This window comes from Oryctolagus cuniculus, chromosome 9 (assembly GCF_964237555.1).
Source record: "Oryctolagus cuniculus chromosome 9, mOryCun1.1, whole genome shotgun sequence".
NCBI lineage: Eukaryota > Metazoa > Chordata > Mammalia > Lagomorpha > Leporidae > Oryctolagus > Oryctolagus cuniculus.
Window position 1 is genome coordinate 81,863,182 of NC_091440.1, and position 24,181 is coordinate 81,887,362.

The 24,181-nt window shown below is 44.5% G+C and overlaps 1 protein-coding gene and 1 non-coding gene across 4 annotated transcripts in view; both read left to right on the forward strand.

Moving 5' to 3' along the window:
• The first annotated feature begins 1,301 nt into the window (after positions 1 to 1,301).
• Positions 1,302 to 24,181, forward strand: part of N4BP2L1 (NEDD4 binding protein 2 like 1) — a 28,635-nt gene continuing 5,755 nt past the window's right edge. The window contains exons 1-2 of one of the 3 annotated variants that reach the window (XM_017350155.3): positions 1,302 to 2,922; positions 15,155 to 15,229. In XM_017350155.3, the coding sequence (XP_017205644.2) occupies positions 2,582 to 2,922; positions 15,155 to 15,229 (416 nt within the window). In that variant the 5' untranslated portion in view covers positions 1,302 to 2,581. Of the gene's footprint in view, positions 2,923 to 15,154; positions 15,230 to 21,224; positions 23,892 to 24,181 lie in introns of those variants that run through there. The other 2 variants (XM_002720585.5, XM_070049053.1) reach the window with 2 other exon arrangements.
• On the forward strand, positions 13,305 to 13,427 carry LOC127487194 (small nucleolar RNA SNORA16B/SNORA16A family). Its single transcript, XR_007913760.2, has one exon. It is a non-coding gene; the product is annotated as a small nucleolar RNA SNORA16B/SNORA16A family (small nucleolar RNA).

Sequence of the window (24,181 nt, forward strand, 5' to 3'; positions counted from 1 at the left end):
TTAAATTCTGGCATCTTCAGGGCCCTGTCCTCAGCTCTATGCTCTCTTCACCTCCTTCTCCTGGGGCAGGGACCCCCATAGCTCTCCCTGCAGCTCCGCTCCTATTTCTCAGCATCAGTTAGATAACTCCACCTGCCACAGACAACTGCCATGGACACTCCCTGCCAAACCTTTAGATCCCAAAGCTGCATGTAGTCCTGCTTCCCTGTCTCATGCTGCCTGGGACGCCCTCCATGGAAGGAAATGGAAGTGGACAGAGGTCTCATGCAGCACAATCCAATAGAAACATGTTAGCCACCTGTGTAACTTACTTGTCACAGTTAAAAAGTAAAAGAAACATGTGGAGTTAACTTTGACAATGTATATTAACCCATAATACCCAACATATTATCATTTCAACATGAAACCAATATAAGAATTATTAATTACATACATGTATGTCACACTGAACCTTCAAAATTCAGAATGTATTTCAATGTCAATTTGCACGACCCACATTTCAAGAGCTCTATATCCACCTATGTCTAGTGGCTCCAGAATTGCACAGTGCTGGTCTAGAATGAAAACAGTAGAATTTGAGGCTTGGTAAAAACACTGTTGTAAGAAGTATCACAAGATAGATTATAAATGTCACTATTTATATTATTCATGTTTATTTCTGTCCCTTGTGGGTTTTTCCTAATATGTAGAGAAGACTTTGGAATTTCATTGTTCCTTAGCAGTGCTAAGAAAAATCAAGAAATCCTGTGTGTGTGTGTGTGTGTGCACGCGTGGTGGTGGTGGTGGGGATTTTAAGATTCCCCAGCCCCTGGGGAATCCCAAGGGGAAGATGAAATTCTCAGCATAGAGCCTTTCCCTACTTAGTCATTCCTAAAGCTTAGTGTGAAATCTTTGCATTTTGTTTTACAAGACATTTGCTTTCCACTCTCACAATTTCTTTTTATAATTTTCATACCTTAGGTGATAGGAACAAAATTTATTTACTTTACAATAATTATTTTAGCAAAACTACCTGGATTTTCTAGGAAGGTGTGGAATTTGAATACTCTCTTTTTCATTCCACACATTTGAATTCTGGTTTTGAAAACAGGATCGCTGTATCACACTCTTGGGTGTGAAATATTGGAGACTCACTATGGTGATCAACCAATGGGTGCTTACCAGTTTTTGGAGCTTAGCCCTGCATCATTCCGGATCCTTCTTTAAATGCTTTCAGGAATCTACCACTTTGTTATCTTTTCTTTTTTTCTTTTCTTTTCTTTTCTTTTTCTTTTTCTTTTTCTTTTTTTTTTTTTTTTTTTTTTTTTTTTTTTTTTTTTTTTTTTTTGACAGGCAGAGTGGATAGTGAGAGAGACAGAGAGAAAGGTCTTCCTTTTCTGTTGGTTCACCCCACAATGGCCGCTGCAGCTGGCGCCCGCGCACCACGCTGATCCGATGGCAGGAGCCAGGTGCTTCTCCTGGTCTCCCATGGGGTGCAGGGCCCAAGCACTTGGGCCATCCTCCACTGCACTCCCGGGCCACAGCAGAGAGCTGGCCTGGAAGAGGGGCAACTGGGACAGAATCCGGCGCCCCGACCGGGACTAGAACTCCGCCGCAGGCGGAGGATTAGCCTAGTGAGCCGCAGCGCCGGCCAGAGACTACCACTTTCACTGGAGAAGCTGTAGTTTCTAGGGAAGCTACTCTTTTCAAGAGATGACAGAGCAGGTACCTGGGCAGCAGCCCTTCTGCCACTGTTCCTAAATCAATCTGACTTTTTTTTTTTGACAGGCAGAGTGGACAGTGAGAGAGAGAGACAGAGAGAGAAAGGTCTTCCTTTGCCGTTGGATCACCCTCCAATGGCCGCCGCTGCAGCCGGCGCACCGCGCTGATCCGATGGCAGGAGCCAGGATCCAGGTGCTTTTCCTGGTCTCCCATGGGGTGCAGGGCCCAAGCACCTGGGCCATCCTCCACTGCACTCCCTGGCCATAGCAGAGAGCTGGCCTGGAAGAGGGGCAACCGGGACAGAATCCGGCGCCCCAACCGGGACTAGAACCCGGTGTGCCGGCGCCGCAAGGTGGAGGATTAGCCTATTGAGCCACGGCGCCGGCTCCAATCTGGCTTTTAAGGAATGTCTTTTTCCGAGGAAGAAGAGATTTTAAAGTTATATAGTGACAAGGGAGCTTTCTAAGAACTCTTCTGGCAGGCTGATAAAGAAAGATGCGGAAAGAAATTATACAGGCCATGGAAGAGTGGTGTAGTCTTGGGGACACCAGCCAGATATTGGTGCCCACAAATCAGGGGAGACAGTGGCTTCTTCTAGTACTGTTGAAAATGCTCTTCCCGTGTTTAGCTGTCAACGAAAATTCTCTCACTTTCTTGGTCTAGGCTGGGGGGATGCTATGGAGGAAGGTGGTGGCAGAGGGCCCAGCTTCCTAGTGTCCCATCGGTCAGGTCCGCTCCCCTCAGGGCAAAGGGCGCCTGGAGGCACTGGGAGTGGGGAGGACACAGTGGGTAGGTAGAGAAGAGCGAGGTGCGTCACCCTTGTTTCCTGGGCTGTCAGTCTCCCAGAGTCCCCATTTTCCAGGTAGGGACGCCCCCTCCCATGCAGCGCGGTTCCGGAGGGTGGGAAGGAGGGGCTGGGCTCCGAGCGCCCGCCCCTCCATCTATCACATGGCCGGAGAGTCACAAAAACAACAGCTTTGGCCAAGACCGTGACTTCTGGACAGGGAACCCAGCTCCGGCAGCCAGCCCCCTCCCCATGGAGGACAGTTTGCTTGAATCCTTTGGGAGGCTGAGCCTCCAGCAGCAGCAGCAGCAGCAGCAGCCGCCGCCGCCGTCTCGGCTGCCGCCCCCGCGGGGGACGCCTCCGCGCCGCCACAGCTTTAAGAAACACCTCTACCTCCTGCGAGGCCTCCCGGGCTCCGGGAAAACCACACTGGCCAGGTAATGACAGCGGCCTGGGCGCCGGCGCGCGGGCCCGGGGCCACCGAGCACCCCGGCCGAGCGCGCCCCTGCCCGGAGCCGCTCCCGGGCGCCGCTCGCGCCTCCGCTGCGGGCGCCTGTCCTGGCCCGGCCCCGGCCCCGGCCCCGGCCCCGGCCCCGGCCCCGGCCCCGGCCTGCGCCTGGCCGCGCGGGGAGCCCCGGCCGCCGCCGCCCCCGGGGGCCGCTGCCGTCCCTGGCGCCTGCGGCCGCGGGCGCGGACAGGAGGGCGCTCGCTCGTCTTGTTTGTTTCCCGCTGCGCTTTCCCGGGAGGACGGATTTCGGCACTGCGCCTTGCGCAAGCCCCAGATGGCACCGGCCCCTTCCCCGCGGCTGTGGCCGGCCTAGTGGCAGCCCCGCCGAGGCAGCCTTCTCCGCCCCCAGCTCCCCAGTCCGGGGTCTGGGAGGCCGGCAGGGACACTTCTTCGGGAAAACCTGGTGGCGACTGCAGAGAAACCCGCGGCGCGGCCGGCTAGCGCGCAGGCAGCCGCCACAGTGCGTCAACAGGCGTTTTAACCGAAGCGGATACCGCAGGGGGCTGGGGCAAGGGCTGGGGCTGGGGGCACGGCGGGGCCGCAGCCAGGCACTTGCGACCCGCTGTAAGCATCTGGTGGGTTCAGGCAGCCTGCGTTTGCTTTGGCAGCTGCGAAGGCGCACAGGTGCACTGGGGATTTTGGGGTGGGGGGGGGTCGTTGGCGCCGCCACCACAGACTGGCGTTGACAGAGCCTCGTCTTGGGGCTCAAATTCGGTTACTTGCGAATTGCGTAAGCCGCCCACCCAGTACCAGGTCAGCGGGAATCGCTCGGGCTCCTTGCCTGCTGCCACCTTGCTAGGCCCACAGCTCCAGCCTGAACTCCCAGCACTCTCTGCCTTGCACCTGATGTTCCAGCAACGTTGAACTGTTTGTCTCCTTGCCGGGCTGATGCAAGCCCACCTGCCTGGTTTGGCCTCCTGCCTCCCTTTGCTCCACAGATTACCTGGCAGCCGCCCACCCCGCCAGTAGATGCATCTCGGCTTCCTGTTTACACCTCTGTGACTGCGCTTAGATTTGCACATGGTTTTGTTTTTCCTTCTGTAAGTTTCTTGAAGGTAGGGGCCATATGCTATTCTGCCAAGTGCGTAGCCTGGCAGGTGGTTGGTGTTCAATAGGGGAGCTGGTCTCTGGCCCTCTCTGCTTGCTCCCTCCTCCCCACCCCCAATTCCTCAGAGCCTTCCCTCTCTCTGGAGAGATAATAAGACTGGCCATGGGGCCACAGAACGTAGGCAGCAGGCAGTCATATGCTGATTTTGATGGCACTCAGTGACCTTAGGAAGGAGTCTGAGCCTTTGTGTTTGATGGAAATGTGGCAGTCTGGCAAGGTGCTGCCAGTTTTGATTAAGATTCCTGGTTGATTTGTGGAGTAGAAGCCTTCAGCCAGAGAATATTGCTGCATTTTCTGATTAAAGGAATGATTGACTTCTGGAGGGCCATTGGTGTCCTTTCCTAAAACACAAACACACATCAGTAGTTCCTCTCGGGCTTTCTGAGGAGGCAGAGGAGGATGGTGGAGTGGGGAGCTTCCTGGAAACCCAGCAGAATTTGGTTATTTTGTGATGCAATCATGGTGGATACATCTGTTACCAAGTATCTTCTGAAAGTCAAACCCACTGTAATTTCACTTTCACTTCCCTGATCTGTGGCCAGCCACACAACAGGCATTAAAGAAGGAGGTAAACATTTTTTGCCAAATTCTTTGCAACTGTATTCTGAAGGGAAGTACTATGATGGAAGATGCATAGAACTGAACATCGGGGTTCCTCATCCTAAAGCAAATGGGTTGGTTGGGGTGGTCTTTCAGGTCCCTCTGGCTCTTACCTTCTACACTCTCAGGATTTTTAAATTCCCGATTGACATTTGGATAAGTAGAAGTCACCAGGTGAGAGACCAACTTATTAAAGAGCGGCTCTCTAGAGTGGACTGGAGCGAACACTGGCCTGGGATCTGAAGATGTGCTTTTCTGTCTGTTTGGTCACCAAATAGCGACTGCAGTCAATCACCTAGCTAGCTGCTCTGGGCCTGATGTTCCTGACACCTGAGTAACAAGAGGTTAGAGGATTTACTAAAGAGCCCCAGACTCTTCCAGCTGTCAGACTTGAACATGCGTAGGTGATGAAGGCTAGATGGAGAGCTCCAGTTATGGCTTCCTATCCAAAACTCAGCCCCTCACTCAGCCTGTACCTTGTTCCCTTTCCTGCTAAATGAGGCTGTCTGCTCTGTCTGCCTCAGAGCACTGTTGTGAAGAGTAAGCTTCGAAGTGCTATGGAAGTTTGAAGAGGTAGTAGTTGTTGATGAGCTGATAACTGTTTAGAGTTACTAGGGGGAAGCCTGGCTTGAAGTGCAGAAGGCAGCTAGCTGCAGGCGGGCTTTGAGCTCTCTCGTTAGGCTGGGCATCGGCACTTCTGGGTGCAGATGAGCCTTAGCATGCCTTGGTGTGGACTGTGCCTCCATACAGACACATATGTCTGCAAGGAAGTGGGCCACTGCTTAGCAAGGAGGGGGACCTGCAAGTGGATGAGTGATGCTGAGGAAGTCACACGTATGGCCTTAAAGGAGCTGCCTTCTTCAGTGTTTTAGGCGGGGTGGGTTTGGGAAGAGAATGGCAAGTTGTTTGAAATGTATAGAAAACAGTCAAATTGTAAGGTTATCTTATGTATTGTTGGGTTCTGGGAAATTCACATATTCTATATTCCATGTATTTTCCAAAATTTTTATAACAAACATGTATTTATTAAACCAGTATAATAAAATATTTTCTTTAAAAATTGGAAGAAATTGGTTTTTACAATGTGGGTTCATCTTTTTCTGCTTAATCTTTATTTTTCATTTCATTAAAGAACTAATAAACTTTTTTTGAAATTAGGATATGTCTTGTCTTCCAAATCAATGTTAGATTTACATACTTTTCACCTACTTGTTTTTGTAGCTTGAGGTGGCTGAAGTGTGGAAATGATCTATTTAAATTCTTTGGTTTTGTTAAAAAAATTGGGCTTTTATTTGGGTTAACATTTTTAAGCACATCAGATTACTTAAAAACTTGTGTGCTTCCTAAATTTGTTTTATCACCTTTATTTAATCTAAAAAACATCTTTTAAACAAGGTTTCCTCATTGACCTGAAAATTCTGTTGCCAGAAATGTATCCTAGTTATTGGTCAAGCACATGAAGATGGAGAAATGTTCACCACCAAGTTTTTTTTTTTTTTTTGTATAATAGAAAACAGTGTGAAACAAGTATTAAAAAATAGAACATTGACTGATAAGTCATGTAGTCATCAATGGGAACATAGATGTATATTTGATACGCAAATATAGCCACCCCTTCATTAAGTTAAAAAGCCTATTCCAAAGATACACACACTCTATCTTCTGTTCAAAGAAAGGTGTCTACACATACTCTAGAAAAATGTGTGAAAAGAGATATCTATTGGAAGTTGTTGACTGTAGATGGGATTATGGACTTTTCTTCTGTGACTTATTTTCTAGTTTTTCTACAGCAAATAGGTACTCCTTGGTAACTTTGAACTAGGATAGGTCGCTTAATTCTTCAACACTCCTGGGCCTTTTTTGATGGAGCTGATATTCCATTGTTACAAATATGGTGAGGTTTCAGATACCATGGTTAGCAGCAACTTTAGGATTATGTCTGTGGATTAAGTACTGTGGAATGTGTGTGCTACATAAAAACCAACTATTTCTTAATTATTAGACAACTATTGTTAATTATTAGTTGCTAATCAAAAATGACAATGTTCACTTAAAAGACCAAACATAGCTCCTGCTTACTGAGGTATATAAGTCAAGTAAGGTTAAGAGAGGACCGGGCATAAGACTAATACATGGAAAGCAAAAATCAGTACACTGCTGTGGGTAAGTAAGGGGCTGCTTCTATGGTCCTGGTGGTCAAAGCCCCAGGAGTCAGTGAGAATTAGGCTAACTAGGGAGAGTCTCCTCTCCATGAGGATGGTTCTTGAGTTAGTCTGGAAGACAGGGAAGATGTAGTTGAGCAAAGGGGAAGGAATGGTGACATGAATAAGGAGATGGGGTGGGAGAGCACTGGGTGTTCCCTGGACTTGGCTGGGCTGGAAGGGTCATAGGAGTAAATGAACTGGCTCCCAGGGCCGGATCATGGAGAACATTAGAAGCTGGACAAAGGAGTACAGAGCTTGATTCAGAGGAAATAAGATTCCGGTCCCACGACCCTTTCACTCTCGGCAGATGATACACAGCTCTTTCCACAGCTGAAGTGACAAACTCACCTGGGTCTACACCTGTCCTTTCCTCCTATCTCAGTGAAAACATTTGTGCGTGAACTTCTGCTTTCCTGTGTGTGCGTGTGTGTGTGTGTGTGTGTGTGTGTGGTAAATGTGCTCCTGTGCTGGCCATTTTAACCAATTTTTTTTTCATTTTAACCATTTTAAGAAGGTTATTTATTTTATTCAAAAAGCAGAGAGAGAAGGAATGTGCTCCTATCTTTTGGTTCACTTCCTAAATACCTACAACAACTGAGGCTGATCTAGACTGAACCAGGAGCCCAACTCACTCGACTTAGTCACTCACATTGGGTGGCAGCAACCCAAGAACTTGAGTCTTCACCTGCTGCCTGCCAGGGTACACTTGGCAGGAAGCTGGAATCAGGAGTGGAGCTAGGACTCTAACCCAGTCACTCAGGTATTTTAAGCAGTATCTTAACTGCTGCACCAAATGCCAACCTCTCCCACATTCCCCGCATTTTAACTATAAAATTCAGTGGCATTTATTACACTTACAGTGCTCTACAACACTATTTTAAAGTGTTTTTTTTTTTATTACTCCAAGCGAACTTTGTGCTCATTAAGCAATAACTCCCTATTCCACCCCTCCCAGTAACCTCTCAGCTACTTCCTGTCTATTTGATTAAGTATCACACAATATTCAATTGTGTGTGCGTGTCTGTCTTATTTCAATTAGCTTAATGCTTTCAGGGTTCATCCATGTAGCCTGTATTTGTGGCTGGAGAAAGTATTAAATTTTATGGTTACACCACTAAAACATCCTGTGAAATGGTAATAGTAGATGGTAGTCCTTGTACTTTTCAGTGTCCTTATTTGAAATTAAAAGTTATGAACCTCATGTTAGTTACTCAGAATTTTATTTATTTATTTATGTATTTATTTCAAAGATTATTTTATTTGAAAGGCAGAGTTACAGATGGGGAGTCGGGGAGAGGTCCTCAATCTGCTGGTTCACTACCAATATGGTCACAACTGCTGGAGCTGAGCTGATCTGAAGCCAGGAGCCAGGAGCTTCTTCCAGGTCTCCCACATGAGTGCAGGAGCCCAAGGACTTAAGCCATCTTCTACTGCTTTTCCAGGCCACAGCAGAGAGCTGGATTAGAAGTGGAACAGCCAAGACTTGAACCGGCGCCCAGATGGGATGCTGGCTGTGCAGGTGGTGGCTTTACCCGCTATGCCACAGCGCCAGCCCCTATTTATTTATTTATTTTTAATCTTTACATCTCAAAGCAAAGACTGGGACCTGTACTCTAGTACACATTGCCTCCTTTGGAGTGTTCTAGCTCTTTCTGGCACCATCACAAATGATCTGTAACATGGGTTTAGTTGGACTCAGGGATGCTTGTTGACAGCTGTCTCATCTTCTTATTCCTATGTCTGGATAACACAGAATTTTCCATTGACAGAAATACCATCTCATTATTTCTTGGTACAAGAGCTTTCCAAGAAAGTGAAAGGATGCTTTTCTAATGTGATGTAATGATAAGACAGAGTGGGGAGATATTCATGCTTTTTACAACCACACAGTGGAATATGGGAAACAATGAGAGCAGGGGATTAGCTAAATACAGTTCTGAGTAGTAAGACCCCAAGCATACTCTGCTCCGCAGATCTTGTCTGCAAGCCTAGACTATGGCAATGTTATTAGCGAGGCTGAGGCTCTTGCTTTTTATTAAAGGCAAGAGCAAAATAGGAAGTTTGCAGCATTCCAAGTGTATGTGTATCAAAACAGAGTATCAGGTAGATGGTATTTCAAATCTTAGTCACTTTACTTGGAGAAGGACTAATTAAGCTTTTTATATTTTCCATGATTTTCCTAAGGTGGGTCTTATGTATACTCACTGCTGAGTGTAAATGCTTTGCATATTGAACAGAGTAGGAGTATAATCTACTCACGTACGGATGCACAGGGCATGATGTGTCTGTAGTCACTCTCTGGAAAGGTGGCGTCTGGATAGGTCGCCCAGCTCTTGTGGGGATTCATCATCTCCATAGTCTGCAGCGGTTGGAACAATGCAGGAAGACTGTGGAAATGGGGCGATCTGATACTGCAGGTGCAGGGGCGGCTATGATTTGAGAGCAGGTGGAAACGGATGGAGAAAGGAAAGAGGGATTTTCCTAGGAAAAGCTCAGGAGATGTAGAGGAAGCCCCAGTCGAGCTTACCTAGTCCAAGCTGAAGATGTGAAGCTCTGAGAAGATACACATCTTAATCAAGGTCAGAGCAATTAATTCTCCTTCTTTCCAATCCAGAGCTTTTTCTTTTACATCCAAGGAAGAGGTTAGTGGGAGTGACTTGATAAAAGGATGATAAGGTTGGTTTTGAACTGTGTACGATGAGAAAAAAAACACTTAAAAGTTCTACTAAGAGGGCTAAGCTAACCTGGATTTCAACCGTCAGGGTAAGGAAACTATATTTATTGTTAATTGCCAATATTGATCTTTTCCTGCTAATATAAAATATTATTTACCAGGGAATTTGTTTTCTTTATTGCATGTTGCCATTGAGGCAATGGGAAGAGATAAGATTTAAACTTCTATTATCTTTAAAATTTTCATTTTATCTGAAAGGCATAGAGAGAGAGAGAGAGAGAGAGGGAGTGAGATATCTTCTACATATTGGTTCACTCCCAAAATGCCTGTAACAGCTAGGCCAAAGCTAGGGTGGCAGGGACCCAAGTACTTGACCCATTACCTGCTGCCTCCCAGGGTGCACTTTAGGAAGAAGCTGGGCAGCCGGGACTCGAACCAGCACCTATATGGGGTGCTGGCCCTGTAGACTGCGGCTTTACTGGCCACGCCACAGCACTGGCCCCAGGGAAGAAGCTGGAGTCTAGAGTCGACACTGGTATGGGATGTGGGCACACAAATCTGTGACTTAACCACTGTGCCCAAACACCCTGAGATGTAGACTTCTAAATCAGTTTTCATATTTATCCTGATTGTGATACTTTTGGGAGAGAATTTTCAAACTAAAGTCCCTTTCTTACCTGCTTATGTGATGGGATATTTACTTACTTAAAATTTTTAATGTTGGGGAGCAAGAGATACAGCGCAAGCTTCCATTTGCTGGTCATTCCCCAACTGTCTACAATGGCTACTGGTGAGCTAGGGCTGGGACTGAGGCTGGATCCGGGAATTGGGAATTTAATCTAGTTCTCCTCTATGGGGGCAGCAACCCCGTCATTTGAGCTTCCCAGGCTCCACATTGGTGGGAAGCTGGAGTAAGGAGCCACAGCTGGGAATCGAACCCAGGCACTCTAGTGTGCACCTGGGTGTCTTAACCACCAGGCTAAACGCTCACTCTCTAATAGGGTGTTTATAACTCAACTCAATGGCTTAGTATGATCTTGGCCTGTCAGTGAGCTCTTATCTATATAATGGCACCTTTCTAAGGCCAGATGTTCCCACTAAGAAACTTTTGTTATTTTTTTATTACTTTCTGTAAAGCTATCTGGACTATAGGATTGAAGAAACAGCATGATAAAGAAAAACTAGTCTAATATCTAATCGTTCCTTCATAAGGCTCTCTATCGGATGATGTAAATGGCCTGGGGAGAAGGCTATCTGTTGTGTCAAGGTAAGATCCTGGGGACGGGGAAGGGAGATGTGGAGGACGCAAAGCAAGTGCACAGCCACTGCGTGCTGAGCGTATGCCTGGCACTCACAGACACGGTTTGTTGGGTCTTCACAATAACCCTGTGATCTCCAGTAGCTGCTTTTATTTATAGGTGAGGACATAAACATCAGAGAAGACCTATGGGGTTTCCCAGCACTTCGAGTAGTCTTACTCTCCTGGGGATATTCACAGACAAATGTACCTCCGTCCACTTCTCACACTTATTGGGGATCCTGTACAATTGACTAGCTGGGACCTTTCAGTGTTCTTTTTCTATAATTCTAAGGCTCTGATGAAAAATTCTGAGAGCAGCTTTCTCAAGCAGTGCCTTCCAGCATTATTTGCCTTATATCTTGTTGGTTAAATAGATATTTCTTTTATGAATTTGAGAGAGAGAGAGGGAGGGATATATATATATATATATATAGAGAGAGAGAGAGAGAGAGAGAGAGAGATCTTCCATTTGCTGCTTTACTCTCCAGTTGCCTGCAACAGCCACGGCTGGGCCACGCCAAAGCCAGAAGTTGGAATTCCATATGGGTGGCAGGAATGAACCCGAGTACTTGAGCTGTTGTTCCCTGCCGGCCTCCCAGGGTGTGTGTCAGCAGGAAGCTGATGCCAGAGCAGAGCTGGGACTTGAACCAGGTATTCTAATATTGGATGCAGACGTCCCACGTGGCATCTTAAGTGATGTGCCGAATTCCCTGCCTTATCTATTTCTTTTACTGGAATGTAAACTTTATGAGCTATAATCAAAGTTCCATGACAACAGGAAGTTTATTCTAAAAGAAGGCCTGGTACATAATAAGCATTCACTAAATACCTGATGAATGGGTTTGCTAATGAAAGGCATTGCCAGAAGCCTCCTAAGAGGTGGGAGCTTGGATGTTGGCATGGCTCTTGAGTAAAGAATAAAATAAAAATGAGATTACGTGCATAAAGAGAACTTTACAAGAATGAAGGGGATATGGAGCATCGAGAAGGGGAGGAACAAAATGAGGGAATAGCTACCCCCAAATTCTCTTCAACTCAGTGTACAAGGCAGCTATTCCTATCTTTTTTTTTTTTTACTGCTATATAGTATTCTTTTTTTATTTTTTTTTAACTTTTATTTAATGAATATAAATTTCCAAAGTACGACTTATGGATTACAATGGCTTCCCCCCCATAACGTCCCTCCCACCCGCAACCCTCCCCTTTCCCATTCCCTCCCCCCTTCCATTCACATGAGGATTCATTTTCAATTCTCTTTATATACAGAAGATCAGTTTAGCATACATTAAGTAAAGATTTCAACAGTTTGCTCCCACACAGAAACATAAAGTGAAAAATAATAGATGATTTTTTAAATGATGATGAAATCAGATCAGACCTGTTGTCATGTTTAATCCCAGCGAGAGTCAAGTTGGGAATTGATAATTTCTTCTTCTTCTTCTTTTTTTTTTTTTTTAACAGAAGATCAGTTTAGTATACATTAAGTAAAGATTTCAACAGTTTGCACCCCCATAGAAACACAAAGTGAAATATACTTTTTGAGTACTCATTATAGCATTAAGCCTCAATGTACAGCACATTAAGGACAGAGATCCTACATGAGGAGTAAGTGCACAGTGACTCCTATTGTTGACTTTACAAATTGACACTCCTGTTTATGGCATCAGTAATCTCCCTATGCACCAGTCATGAGTTTCCAAGGCTATGGAAGCCCCTTGAGTTCTCCGACTCTTATCTTGTTTAGACAAGGTCATAGTCAAAGTGGAGGTTCTCTCCTCCCTTCAGAGAAAGGTACCTCCTTCTTTGAAGACCTGTTCTTTCCACTGGGATCTCACTCACAGAGATCTTTCATTTAGGTTTTTTTTTTGTTTGTTTTGTTTTGTTTTGTTTTGTTTTGCCAGAGTGTCTTGGCTTTCCATGCCTGAAGTACTCTCATGGGCTTTTCAGCCAGATCGGAATGCCTTTATGGCTGATTCTGAGGCCAGAGTGCTGTTTAGGACATCCGCCATTCTATGAGTCTGCTGAGTATCTCGCTTCCCATGTTGACAGGCAGAGTTGGACAGTGAGAGAGAGGGAGACAGAGAGAAAGGTCTTCCTTTTCCATTGGTTCACCCCACAGATGGCTGCTATAGCCGGCGCACTGCACCGATCTGAAGCCAGGAGCCAGGTGCTTCTCCAGGTCTCCCATGCAGGTGCAAGGCCCAAGCACTTGCGTCATCCTCCACTGCCTTCCTGGGCCCCAGCAGAGAGCTGGACTGGAAGAGGAGCAACTGGGACAGAATCTGGCGCCCCAACCAGGCCTAGAACCCGGGGTGCCAGCGCCGCAGGCAGAGGATTAGCCTAGTGAGTCGCGGCACTGGCTGCTATTCCTGTTTTTAACATGTGAAAATGTTCTGATATGCCAGTTTGGATTTAAAAATTAGAATCAAGAACAATCTGTTGTCCCAGGTAAGCAGTAGTCAGAAGACAGCCCAAAATGACTTTTTCCCTTTGTGGCTACTCTTCTGTTATCTGTAACCAATCTGTGACATTCTGGGGAAAGAAAGCTACCATGAAGTTAGTACTGTGGTAGGTGTGCCTGATACCTGGTCATATTAGCATGACTGAGTTGATCAATAGAACACAAATACAGGGGACACCTGTACCAGTGCAGATCCTTTTTTTTTTTTTTAAAGATTTATTTATTTATTTAAGAGGCAGAATTAGAGACAGAGGGAGAAAGAGAGGGAGAGGTCTTCCATCTGCTGGTTCACCCCCCAAATGGCTGAAACAGAGCTGGGTCGATCCGAAGCCAGGAGCCGGGAACTTCTTCCGGGTCTCCCATGTGGGCGCAGGGGCCCAAGCACTTGTGCTATTCTCCAGCACTTTCCTAGCTAGCAGGGAGCTGGGTCGGAAGTGGATCAGCTGGGACTCGAACTGGTACCTATATGGGATACTGGCATTGCAGGTGGAAGCTTAACCTACCACACCACAGCACCAGCACCAGCGTGCAGATTCTACAGAAAGGTGCTGTCTGTGTGCAAGATACTAAAGGTGTCCCTGCCAGACAGACTGAAGTGGGACCACACGGACCAGTGATAGTCAGGGGAGTCTGGCAGTCTGGCTTTCAATCTCATACATATGTCCTACTCTGGAGGTGTGAGGGCTAGAGGTAGAGGGAGCTGTTCACTGGAGTGAGTGCCCTTGGGCCCTGTGGCGTGGTGAGACTCATGGACTGGCAATGGTCTGTCTGTCAGGGAAGAGCTCAGCCCTGGCATGGTGAGTGGAAGCAGCATGGAAGCCTCACCATGACAGGCCTCAGGGAGCTGGCCTACATGGTCTACAGCCTTGGAACTCCCTCCGAGTTCGTGGGCTGCTGGTCTTGGAACCTGTTTCCTGCCTCAAGGTTTAAGGCCCCAAGAGGATTGCAAATGGCATCCAGAGGAATTGTTGTGATCTAAGAGGACTCCTCACCCCCACTGTCTGTTAGCGGGTACATTTGAGGTTGGGATAAAATTCTCATCATAGAAAGATGATTGAATAGGAATTCTTGCACAGTTTGGGGCCCTATAAAAAGACTTTTCGTAATTAGGGCAGGAGGGCATTATATTCAAGAGCCACTCACACATTCACCAGGTAATTACTGAGTGTCTCTTATGTGCATGGCATTCTTCTAGATGCTTAGAATAGAGCAGAGAAGAGTCAAAATCCCTGCCTTCATGCAACAGTTATTCTATCACAGATTTGAAGGACGGCAGGCAGCTTTAGACAGCATCTTCTCTGTGGTGTTTCAGAAACCAGATTCCATAGCTATTCCACTTGAGGCACGTATCCCCAGGGAATGTCCAAATATGTGCAAGAGATAGAAACAATGAGGTTCATTGAACCTGTTCATAATAGGGACAGTTGCAAACAATCTAAATGTTACTAGAGAAAAGAATAGATGGAGGTGGTTTGCTTATTGCACAGTGTTCAAGTCCAGTGGCATAGTGTGGGGACTCTGGTGCCACACCTCAGGCTTTTATCCAACTGTCGCACTAACTGGCCTTAACTTCTTTATGTGTAACATGGGGATTTATAACAGTACTTGTTTCCCAGGTCAGTCTGAGTGTGCGGTACACAATAAGCATGCACCTAATAAATATTAGCTCTCTTTATTTTGTGGATAATAGACTAATAAGTAGCAGTTAGAAGGAATGAACTAAGGCTATTATCAACATGAATCGACCTAAAAATGTAATGTTCCTTCATTTTTTTCATTCAACAAGTATTTATTGAGTGTCTACTATGTTCCAGGCAGTGTTCTAGATACTTGGGATTCATCAGTGAACAAAACAAAGATCCTGCCCATGTGGACCTTGTATGCCAGAGGTAGGGAAATGATGTAAAGTATAAGAAAATTCTATGTGATGGTAGGAGGTGATAAGTGCTGTGGAAAAAGGACGGGGAAGCACCGCTAAAGGTGTTTGGTACTGCTGGGTTAAGTTGGGGTGTAGATTGAATGCTAAGCCAACAAAACAAACAGGAGAAATGTTAACAATTATCAGCCACAGATGGTAGGTAGATAGGAGTTTTTCATGCTAATTCTTGTATCTTTCTCTATTTTCAATTTTTATTTCTCAAAAGTTCCTGATATGAAAGATAAAAGATATAAACAGGAACCTGAAATATGAAGGGAGTTGGTTAAAAAGCAAAAAAAATCAAGAAGGAACAAAATGAGATATAAATATATTTTTAAAAAGGAATCTAAAATGAATGTTGGAATTTTAAGGTCCATTAAGAGATAGAGATGAACTGAATCACAATGCAGAAAATTCAACTGTAATATAGAAGACAAATGTGAGGATAAATACCATCAAATATAACCAAAATAAATGCAGCCAAAGCAGTAATTACAAATTTGAGTGTAACAGAACATTTATTTCTGAGTTGAAGTCTCAGAAGTGATGAAATAGAAATTCAGTGTGCAGATGTACAGACAGAACTGTTACAAAGCTATTAATTACTCTTTCTTGTTTGGCAGCCCCATCCTGTTGGATGGAGCGATGTGCTCAATTGCAAAAGTACAGTGTTCAAGACTGCCTTGCCTCTTACTGTCACGTAGAATACCATTGGAGGCTGGAGCTTCAGTGGCACCCTGTACTCCCTGAGGGCACCCCCCTAAGAATGGGCTGGGGTCCATATTAATTATGGAGTTGTGATTCCAGTTCTGGATTCTACCTCCAGATTTTTTACATGTGAGATAGATGCATTCTAATTTTATTTAAAACATGTACTTCCGGGGTTTCTATTCAGTACAGTCAAACCCTCTTCTAAGTAAAACAGTATTTCTAAAAAACAAAAATTATATATATGCATGCATATATATATACACACATAAAAAATTGAATGGCAAGAAGACAGGGATCTCTCATCTGCTGGATCCTTGCCCAGACGTCTACAATAGCTGAGGCTGGACTAGGCTGAAGCCAAGAGTTTGCAGCTCAATCCAGGTCTTCCACATGAGTGGCAGGGACCCCACTACTTGAGCCATTATCTGCTGCTTTCCAGGGTGTGTATTAGCAGGAATCTGAAATCTGGAATTGGGTGCAGAGTGGGGACTTGAACCCATGCATCCCAGGCAAGGTCTTAACCACTAGGCTAAATGTCTGCCCTTGAAACAAATTTTACACACTGGTGTCCGTGGGAGAAAAAGACGGTAATCCCATAATGCCCCGCCAGCCAGGTGGAGAATATGTGCAGACAAGAGGAAAGGCGGAGCTCCACGAGAGCTCACATCTTCACAACGTGCGCAGCGCCCCTCTGCCTGCCCTCTGTGAGACCTGGCTGCGAGTCTGGCAGCACCATCCCCAGCTGGGCAGAGGTGGGCCAGTCAGTGAAGCTCAACATGCCCTGGTCTCTGTATCTGTAAACTGGAGAAAATATTACGAATTTCATAAAATTGACCAAGTTTAAGGAGAGGTGCTATGTGCCAGTATCTTTACCTGTGCTTAGCACTCTTGAGAGGAAAAGAATGTATTAGAAGACAACTTCAGCCAACCATGAGAACAGTCTAAGACAACCAGGGGATATGCTTTCATTTGATATTGTTCAGAAATGGCTCTCCACCAAAACAAGAAATTAAAAGTACAAATTTTATAAAGGAAAGATTCACAGCTACTGCATATAATCAAGAAAGTAAGATATTGGGAAAGAAGATAATGAAGAAGAATTTACATAGCAAGCTCAGTGAAACAAAATAAAAAATCCAATAACAGGTCTAATTCTAGAGAATCATTTATTGAATAATGAAAAGTATTTGAGAACGATAGGGGATGGATGAATTATTCAGTTTTGGTTTTGGTATAATCAGGTTACCATATGGAAAGAAATCCAGATGAATTCCTAACCAATATCATATACCAACATAAAATGTAGGTGGATCGAGGAGGAAAATGTAATAGAATATACTCATAGATATATTTACATAATTTTGGGGTGAGAAAGACTGTTTGAAATACATCATCAAAGCTATAAATTTGAAAATAAAGCATGAATGCATATGATTAGGTAATGTTTTTTAAAATTTAGACTTTTATGTCTGAGATTATTGCAAACAAAATTAAAAAGAAATTGCTGCAGTCAATAAGAAATTAACAAACCCCAATAAGGGGCTTTATTCATAAAGGATATGAAGTATACTTCATAAAAGAATATTTCTATATGCCCCAAACCCATTAAAAATAATATTTTATTTTGCTGGGGGCAAACTAAATAGTTTAAGTAATAAGTCTACATTGCCATATTATTAAAGATGTCATGGAAGAATACTTTATGAGGTGGGAATCAATTTGTTATGAAAAAATTTGGAGTATGCTCCTTTTTTTATTTTTTTATTTTATTTTATTTTTTTTTATTTTTGACAGGCAGAGTGGACAGTGAGAGAGAGAGACAGAGAGAGAAAGGTCTTCCCTTGCCGTTGGTTCACCCTCCAATGGCCGCCGCTGCAGCCGGCGCACCGCGCTGATCCGATGGCAGGAGCCAGGATCCAGGTGCTTTTCCTGGTCTCCCATGGGGTGCAGGGCCCAAGCACCTGGGCCATCCTCCACTGCACTCCCTGGCCATAGCAGAGAGCTGGCCTGGAAGAGGGGCAACCAGGACAGAATCCGGCGCCCCAACCGGGACTAGAACCCGGTGTGCCGGCGCCGCAAGGTGGAGGATTAGCCTATTGAGCCACGGCGCCGGCCCTGGAGTATGCTCCTTATTATGTTCTTGTTTTTATGTAACAAAATAAGACATAAAAAAAGAAATTGTATATTCTCATATCTATCTCAATTCAGAAAAGAAGGTGACAATACTGTTAATTATTTTGGATGGCGGACTATAGAAAGTTCCCTATTTTGTCCTTTGCTGTTTCAAAAATTTCTGCAGTGAATATGCATTCCTTTACTAATTAGAAAGGAACATCAATATTTAAAAATTATTTATTTATTCATTGATCCATTTATTTACATGAAAGGTAGACAGACCAAAGTGGAGACAGGGAGAGAATCTGGTCTTCCACTGGTTCACTCCAGAAATGCCCCCATCAGCTGGGACTGGGCCAGGCCAAAGCCAGGAGCTGGGAACTCAATCTGAGTTCCTAATATGGCTGGCAGGGACCCAAATACTTGAGCCATCACCTGCTGTTTCCCAGGGTATGCATTAGCAGGAAGCCAGATTTGAGAACAGAGCCCAGGTACTCTGGTACGGGATTTGGGTGCCCTGAGCAGCATCTTAACAACTAGGTCAAATGCCTGCTCTAGAAAACCAACATTTTTAAAGTTTATGTAGATGAAGACACAAGAGTCGGCTTGAAGAAGTGCCTGCTGGACAAATGTGGGAACAGTTTGAGCATCATGAGGAATAATGGTGAAGCTCTTTTTTTTTTTTTTTAAACAAGACAATGCTACCTAGTAAACCTAGAATGAGAAAATAAAAATTCCGTGATTTCTAATAAAATACTTGATTCAGGCAGTTATCAGAGAGCTATGAATATCATTAAGGGAAAGGCTGTTGGACACATTGATTACATGGCCTCAGTTTGGCACCCACACATTACTCATTATTACAAGGGCAGTGATGTCCCTTTGTTAATGGAGAGGTCTGGCTGATACCATCTTGTACCCAAGTGCTCCAACTTGGCATGATGGGACAGACTGTTGTGTGCAAGTAGGAGACAGAAACATCACCTTCGCACTTTCCTTCCAAAGATGTCTACCCTGGATCTAGACATTAGGAAACAACCAAACCAAGAAATTGGGGCAATGCCTAGCCAACTGAGCAGAATTCTTCAAAAAGGGAAATCAAAATGGACTTGACAGTTCTAGGTAAAAATAATCGTAGGCAGTGTTTGAAATATATTAGTGGTATTTTGAGAACCATTGAAGACATTTTAAAAATTTGAATGTAAAAATCCAACACTAGCTATTGTGAATTAATGTTAATTTTTAGATGTAGTAGTGGAATTGTGGTTATGTAAAAAATGTTCTCATTCTCAGTCTATGTTGACAATGAACTTAAGAACAAGGTGTTATGGTATCTACAACTTACTTTCAAATGGTCCATCAAAAATATATATATGAGAGACATAAATGAGGCAAAATGTTACTATCTGGTGGTTACAGATGCAGGGTAGGCAATGTTAATTACACTATTTAAGGGAGGTGGGCAACTTAAGACAATGTTTGGCTTCTTGTTTGGCTCCTAATTCAAACAAATCAACTGTAGGGAAACATTTCTGACCCAGCAAGGGAAATGTGAACAGCGATGGGATACTTGACAAAATGATACATGAAGTAGATGAAACAAGATTGGTCATAGCTGGATCATGAGTACCCAGGGATTGTTTATATGATTGTCCACGTTTACATTTTTGAAAACAATCAAGTTGGCAGTGTAAGTTAAAACTACATAGTACTGTTGGACTTTCCAGGGAATGAATAAGTGACTGAATAGAGACCTAAATCTATCTCTGTGGTTCTCTTTGTATTAACTAAAGAGATATACACATGAAAAGTTGTGAAATCCAGAGTAGTACCTGGATTTCTCTTATATTAGTGATTTTAAGTGAATTTGGGGGTGCGTGTGGGGGAAGTGAAGCTTCTGTGGAAGTAATTGTCTTTCTATTTTTTCCCTTTTCTTTTTATTTTCATTCTCTCAATTTTCCTAATGCATGAGGCTCCTGACCACCATAAAGAAAGATAGAGCTGGGGCATTATCCTCATCACTTCTGAAGCTGATGGAATGGTATTTATTGCTTCCACTTAAGTTTGAGAATCTTGAGATTGTTTATTTAATCCGTTTTTTATTTAGCTGGTAGAGTTTTTATTGTCCTACACAGTCAAGATGCTACTGTGGCTGCCAGTGTTGACATACAAGTGAAAACAGATTTTTGAAGGAATGGTCATTCAGGAAGATCAAACAGACAAAAAAAAATCCACTGGAGTTGCAAAGGTGACAGACACCGCTATCTTTGCTGTCTGAGTATTGGGAGGACTGTGGTACCCACAGTTGGATAAGTCTTAGGAAATTATGAAAAGTGGTCTTACTTGATATTGGTCTTGAACAAATTAACTTGGACTCTAAAGTAAAAGGTAAAATTTTGCAATCAAAAAGAGAAGAGTTTTAGTTTTCTTTTTTTTTTTTTTTTTTTTTTTTTTTTTTTTGACAGGCAGAGTGGACAGTGAGAGAGAGAGACAGAGAGAAAGGTCTTCCTTTGCCGCTGGTTCACCCTCCAATGGCCGCCGCTGCAGCCGGCGCACCGCGCTGATCCTGGCAGGAGCCAGGAGCCAGGTGCTTTTCCTGGTCTCCCATGGGGTGCAGGGCCCAAGCACCTGGGCCATCCTCCACTGCACTCCCTGGCCATAGCAGAGAGCTGGCCTGGAAGAGGGGCAACCGGGACAGAATCCGGCGCCCCGACCGGGACTAGAACCCGGTGTGCCGGCGCCGCAAGGTGGAGGATTAGCCTATTGAGCCACGGCGCCGGCTCGAGTTTTAGTTTTCTAAAAATAAATAGGATTCAAGTGAAACAAAATGTGGATTGGACAATTACACCTTAAAGTCTTTTTAAACAAAACATAATGGTGTATTAACTTCCAATCAACAATCTAACCATAAAGCAGAAAGTGAGTGTAGATAAGGATATGAAAAGAAAAATTTGACTCTGAAGAGGTTGTATAAACAAAGCAAAGCAAAACCAAACATGACAGATTTAACAGGAAGACAAATGAAACCAGATTTAGAAGGGAGACCAAACCTGGAGCCTATAAATAAGCAATTAATAAAAACATTTCAGGACCAGTTTCCACAGCGCTGAACTTAGTGCACACAAGATAAGGGAAATAAGTTTTACACTATTATTTACTCTTTGAACATAACTTTCATTATTTCCAGTAAATAATATTAATGAAGGTAATTTTAAAACTGTACAGTGTTCACATATATAAAATATACTTGAAAATGCATACAGTACTACCCTTAGATTTTTTTTTCCCCAAGGTATCTTTATAATATTTGCATGGAGGGTAATGGTTTGGAATTAAGTTTGGACTTTTCAGTTGGAGTATCTTTGAAGTCAAATAGATACCCGTATGGAAACTATGAGCCTTTGTTTCATCCATTTCTCTATGTAATTCTCCCTTCTCTCATGCCACTTGCAGGAACTGTGAGAGAGTTAAAGTGGCTACATTTTCCTTGACCCTCTTCCATCATGAAGTTGAAACTCTTTTTTTCCCATCCCTTCAATGCAGGCCAGCAGTGACTTTGTTTGGTGCTTTGTTTGGTGAACAGAATGTGGTAAAAGCCCAACAGCTTCCACTCATGCCCTCTTGAAGTGCTGTGGTCTGTGAGGAGGCCTGGTTAGTCTTCCTGAGCAGAAGACGCCATCTGGTGTGACAGCCAGCCGGTGGCCAGCGCCAGCAGGCCCGAGAGCGCTGGCTGTGAGCAGGGTGCGCCTCCAGGCAAGACAGGCAGAGTTGCCCGGCTGAGCCCGGCCCAAACTCCTGACCGACAAAATAAGTTCATTCCCTCTTGTGCCCCAGTGAGTTCCCAACACCTGAGGGAACCCATCCTGTGTCTCTTTCTCCGTCTCGCCTCACCTTACACATCTTGCATTTCTTCGAGGATCTCTGACCCTCTGACACTGTGGTTTTCAGACCTTGTGTTTACCTGGTCACTCTTCTCCAGACAGATTCCAGCCTGCCAAATTCCTCTTTCAATCTGTAGCACTCAGAATTTACCAGTGTTTCAAGTAGGATTTGCCACCTTTTAACACTTAGTGTCTTCATTTTCCCCTTTACTCCCTGGCTCCTAGGAAGCCCCGGAGCCTGAGCTCCCTCTTTCTCCTACCTCCCCAACGCCAACCACCCCCTCCCAAGAGACAACATTTTTTCATTCTTCAAGGTCTAAGTCAAATGTTGTCTATTTTAGGGACTTTGTGTCCTGACCCTGAGTTCGCTCAGAGCTTCCTGTGTTACGCCAGCTGTGGGAGAGGTCTGACTGTTTGGAGAGGTTGTGAATTCTTGAAGGCAGCTACTTTATATGTGTGCTTTAACACTTTACATAGCGCTGGCACAGTGAAGTGGTCGGTGTTTAAAGCATTGGATAATTAACCAGTATTGAAACATATTCTCTTCTGGCCCACAGTTCCCTCCAAAGCTATCAAGAGAGACTATCAGATGCCTGTTTAAATCAACATGCTGTGTTCATTGAATTTTTCTGTGTACCACCACAGCCCATTAAAAAAAATATATTCAGTTTGGAATTACTTTTTCAGCTATCTGTGCTGCCTTAAAAAATACTATTAAGCCTTCTGAAGAATTTTGAGAGCAGTTTTGTTGTCCTCTATTTCCAGAATGTATATTTGCTCATATTTGGAAACTGAGGCATTTGCTTTATCTTTCTCTCATCTCTCATTTTGTGTTTTACCTCAAAGATGACTTTGCAGACACCTTGCAATGTATGTTATTACTAAGGCAGATAAAGAGTGGTTTGGTAAATTTGGTCTCATTATCTAATAAGATAACGGGATTTTATATGTGTTCAGTGCCTTACATCTTATTTCATCTGAGTCATGCCAGCAGTTCTGATTAACAGGTAGAGATTATTATGTGTTTTACAGTTAAGAAAACAAGAAGCGTAGCGAGAAGGCTGCATGCCTGGATAGCGGGAGAGTTCCAGAATTGAAGCCAAGTCTCTCAAAGCCACTTAGGAGCCTGCTCAGTATCTGCTGTTCCACACTGATTGTTTATTCTGTCCTTTCTAGGTTAAGACAATTCTTGATGGAGAACAATAACAAATGAGTTGAATACACGCTTTCTCTTTGCATTTCTTGCCCTGGTTATCATTCTCCAAACTTCTATTCCTCTCAGCTGTTTACTGTCCTATTCTCAGTGTGGCCACGTGGCCATCCTTCCCATGCGCAGGTTCAATTTGGTTAGTTAGTTATGCTGGTGAGTGTGCTAGGGAAAGAGGACCTGCCCCGTGTCGGGCACTGTGCTGGGTGCTCTCCGTGGTGTTGGATCATCAGCATCACCTGGCAAGACAGGCAGATTTTCCTCCACTATTACAGGCGGCAGAGGAAGCTCAGAGACTTCCCCAGCCACTCCCTAGCCTGACGTCCTGCTGCCAAATAGTCGTCTGAGTCAGGACGCCAAGTGCAAACGTCTTCCCTTTGCGGTTATCTGCTACAGAGCTTAGGACACTGTTGAGTTCTTGTGTGCTTTAAAAGGGCACTACGTGGTGATTTTCTTCTTTCTGTGACGTTTTCCTGTTTATGCACAGGATGGTAGAGGTGAAGAAGGCATGGGGAATGTTGGGTCCACCTCTTTCCTTCTCCTGTTGTGCTTTTGTTTTTTTTCCCATTTGGTTTAGGTCACTGTTAAAATGTAAATGTTACCTACTAGGGTAGCACACACACATCACCTTTATCCCAATTTCACACCTCAGCAAGAACTAGTTTCTCAGATGGGTCCTTACAGAGAGCAGAGCTCCAAGGAAATGGGACCCAGGACAGGTAAGAGTTTAGGGGGCCTGTGGGAAGGGCTGAGCATGGGGCATGGCACTCAGGGGCAGGTTTTGGGAGGGCACTGGTCAGGGGACTGTGGCCAGAAGGAAAGGTAGTCGCCACACCCTCAGCTTAGCCTCAGGGCTTCGTCTTCAGTCTGCTCTGGTTGCTGCAGAACGCAGGTTGCAAGACTGGCAACGTACAGCAGCCACCTCCACCTTCTTACCGTTACGGAGTGATGCCCCCTATTGATCAAAGCATCTCTCTTTTTAAATTCAACTTAACAACTCAAAACCTGG